The sequence below is a fragment of the Nicotiana sylvestris genome, chromosome 3 (assembly GCF_000393655.2).
Source record: "Nicotiana sylvestris chromosome 3, ASM39365v2, whole genome shotgun sequence".
Lineage (NCBI taxonomy): Eukaryota > Viridiplantae > Streptophyta > Magnoliopsida > Solanales > Solanaceae > Nicotiana > Nicotiana sylvestris.
In genome coordinates, this window is record NC_091059.1 from 217,600,833 (window position 1) to 217,604,268 (window position 3,436).

Here is a 3,436-nt window from a genome sequence, read left to right on the forward strand (position 1 = left end):
AACACATGTTTAACTCTAGATTTATTTATGAGTACAGATATTACCAATGCATCGTTATGGGGCTGCACAATCCCTTCCGCGTCCTCGTCGTTAAAAGACAAAGTTCCTTCTGGTATGTAATCTAGAATCCGTTATTCCCTTGTGATGGACACTTTGGTGCATTTTAGCATTGGCCCTTGAGGAATATCGACCCCACTGATGATCATGTTAATGATGTGTTGAGGTTCTTCTTGCTCGGTTTATTTATTAGAATCCCTATTTCTGAAATGGTCCTTGGCTCCGTCACTCAGGAATTCTCGAAGATGACCATTGTTGAATAGCTGGGCTACTTCCTCTCTCAATTGCCAGCAATCCTCTGTTCTATGGCCGTAAGTGCCATGGTATTTGCACATCTAGTTAGGGTCCCTTTGGGAAGGATCAGATTGTAGGGGTCGAGACCATTTGGTGTCTTTGATGCGTCTGATAGATAATACAATAGCGGTAACGTCGATGTTAAAGTTATATTCTGATAACCTTGGTGCTTCTTCAGGTCCGATAGGCCTGTAAAAGCTGTTCTTGCTTATAAGTCCTTGAGTGCTTTAACCTCGATCACTTCTCCTTTCATTCAGCATAGAAACTTCGCCCGAACCCACTGCTTTTTCGATCTCCATTATACGGCTGATATCGATATCTGTTTGACCTCAGTTCACGGTCGATATCTCTCTTGATTCTGTCGACGGGTCTGATATCTTTGACTCTAATTTTTGATTGATATCGATTATGCACATCGGCCCAAGTAACAGCTGGGTACTTTATCAGATTCCGCTTCAACTGCTGTGAAGCCATCAAACTTCGAACATTGAGTCCTTGGGTAAAAACTTGAACTGCCCAATCATCAGCGACCGGTGGCAGGTCCATCCGTTCTATTTGAAACCATGACACAAACTCTCTAAGCATCTCATCATCCTTTTGTCTTACTTTGAAGAGGTCTGACTTCTTGGTCTCGACCTTGATAGCCCCAGGATGTGTTTTTATGAAAGAGTCTGCAAGTATAGCAAATGAGTCAATTGAATTAGGAGGTAAATTGTGATACCATATCATAGCTCCCTTTGACAGGGTCTCTCCGAATTTCTTCAGCAAGAAAGACTCGATCTCATCATCCTCTAAGTCGTTTCCTTTGATGGCGCATGTGTATGAAGTGACATGCTCGTTTGGGTCCATCGTCCCGGTGTACTTAGGAATCTCGGCCATGTGGAATTCTTTAGGGATCAGCTTTGGAGTTGCACTCAAAGGGAAAGGTTTTTGAACGAACTTCTTGGAATCCAAGCCTTTCAGTATCGGCGGCGTTCCCGGGATATGTTCGACCCTGGAATTGTAGGTTTCCACCTTTTTGTCGTTTGCTTCGATCTTCTTCTCCCCTTATTCTATCTGTTTCATTAGCTCCTCGAGCATTTTTATGATCTCGGGGTTGGTACCCGACTCGTTTTCATTCGATTTCTGTGCAACCGGTTCTTCCCTGTGGGTGATTTCCTGGGACGGTGCGCGGCTTTGGTTCTATAACTGAGCTATCATCGCCTGTTGAATCTGTAACATTTCGAAGATCATCTGAAGATTGATCTTTTCTTCTCCGTTGTTTTGAGTATTCGGCGATGTCGACCGAGCTCCACCATGGATGTTATTCTCTGGGTCAGCAGGGACGCTTGTGTCGATAGCCACGTGCGAGTTAGCATCCAAGGTGTCCGCAACTGGAATTCTGACGGGATGAATGGTTGGTACCTCGTTACCGGGCGCTATGTAATTATTCTCACCGTGGTGAGCGGACTCATTGTCGACAGGTAGAGGTGCTAATTGTGAGTTTGACATCTTGAGCTTAAACCTGAAATCAGAGACACTTCAAAAAATAAGTATAAAATAGTGCGTGTTACGAAAATTTGTATCAAAGAACCACTATTATCCTTAGTCCCACGATAGGCTCCAAATTGTTTACCCTCTAAATCGGATAACAATTGAATTTGTAAGTAGTTTTAAGGATATGTAGATTAATTTGACACAAAGCGATAAATTGAATTGTAATTAAAGCGAACAATGAGAAATAAATTCAAACCGTGCAAATTGATCAGTTATGGTCTTGAAAAGTGAGTCTCACTTGAATTGGATGCACAAACGATACCAAACACAAAAGAACAATAACTTACAAAAAGAAAATGATATTATATTGTCTTGGTATGCGTGTAGCAATGTGTATTACAAATAATCAGACTCCCTTTATATACTAGGGGAGTCCCACTTTAGGTACAATTTTATAAAAGATAAAAAATCTCATGATTTGTTAATTAGCCGGTTTCTCATTGATACGTGCGATATTCCTGCCGTGATATCCGACTGGTTATAGATATTTCGCTTTCTATTATTCGGTTTGGAAATGTTTCCTCGAGCTCATTCGGGGCCAAGATTGATTCTGGGGTCATGGACTTGATGTTCTCGAGGACGGACATTCTGATCTCGTACTCCGGGTTCGATGGAACCCGGGATCGATTTTCAACCCATCACATTTCTACCCCGATCTGTCGTGCAATAGACGAGCCCGATTTCGATCGTATTCATCCATATATATTAGTATTCAAATTATAATCCAATTTTAGTCTCAAAGATTATAATCTTGAATATTTTGATTTTGAAAAGACAATCACAAAGTGAAATGGTATAGCGGGAGTAGAATGCAAAGCTGAAGGTGGGGTCAACAGAATGAGTGTGTCCCACCACGTGTTTGTCATATGCTAATAAGTAGATTACAAACACAATTAATGGAATATTGTGGAAGATGATGATGGTACTCTATAAGTTTAAATTTAAATTAGAGAAAAGGGGATGTGAATTGTGATGGTAATTTAGTAAAGATTTGACAGAAGGTGGAAAACTTTTCAAATTTCCAGAACATTAAACAAGTACTATATGGCGCTGTCATCATGTGTTTCCCAATTACCAATTTTGCCTCGTGAATTTCTTTTGCTGATACGTTTTATCCGTGGTATTTACACCAAATTAATAGATATATAATATTTCAAATATTTAACCATAGTAAATTAGTACATATATTCTCATCTAATTAAATTAATTAATCATAGTGAATTAATACAGTTTAGTGTAAACACCCAATGTGAGTAAGTATTGTGGGTAAGTATTTACCCGTCAGTCAGCCTTTTAATTTTTAATGATTTTAGTGCTTACGCCTCAAATAATATTACGGGATGTTTGTTACCTAACACCCAACACACATACCAAATAAATCTATTTATATCACATGTTTCGTTGCAATTTTTATTTTTGATACTTGAAAAAATCTATTTCGGGAAAGAACAAGAAAAAACAAACGTACAATTTTCCTTTACGTTTCGTCACTCTTTAGGTTGCATGCAAGGAAAGATGACGTGGTATTACTATTAAGGTCGAAGTTGAT

General features: G+C 39.4%; 1 protein-coding gene across 1 annotated transcript; it reads right to left on the reverse strand.

Annotated features, from left to right (window-relative positions):
- Positions 1-600: 600 nt before the first annotated feature.
- On the reverse strand, positions 601-1,200 carry LOC104242547 (uncharacterized). The gene has a single exon (XM_009797619.2). The coding sequence runs from the start codon at positions 1,198-1,200 to the stop codon at positions 601-603; it is 600 nt and encodes a 199-aa protein (XP_009795921.2).
- Between the last annotated feature and the right edge of the window lie 2,236 nt (positions 1,201-3,436).

Bases quoted from the DNA above. Each gene is read 5' to 3' on its own strand.
- LOC104242547 (XM_009797619.2), bottom strand. From the start codon at position 1,200: ATGGACCCAAACGAGCATGTCACTTCATACACATGCGCCATCAAAGGA.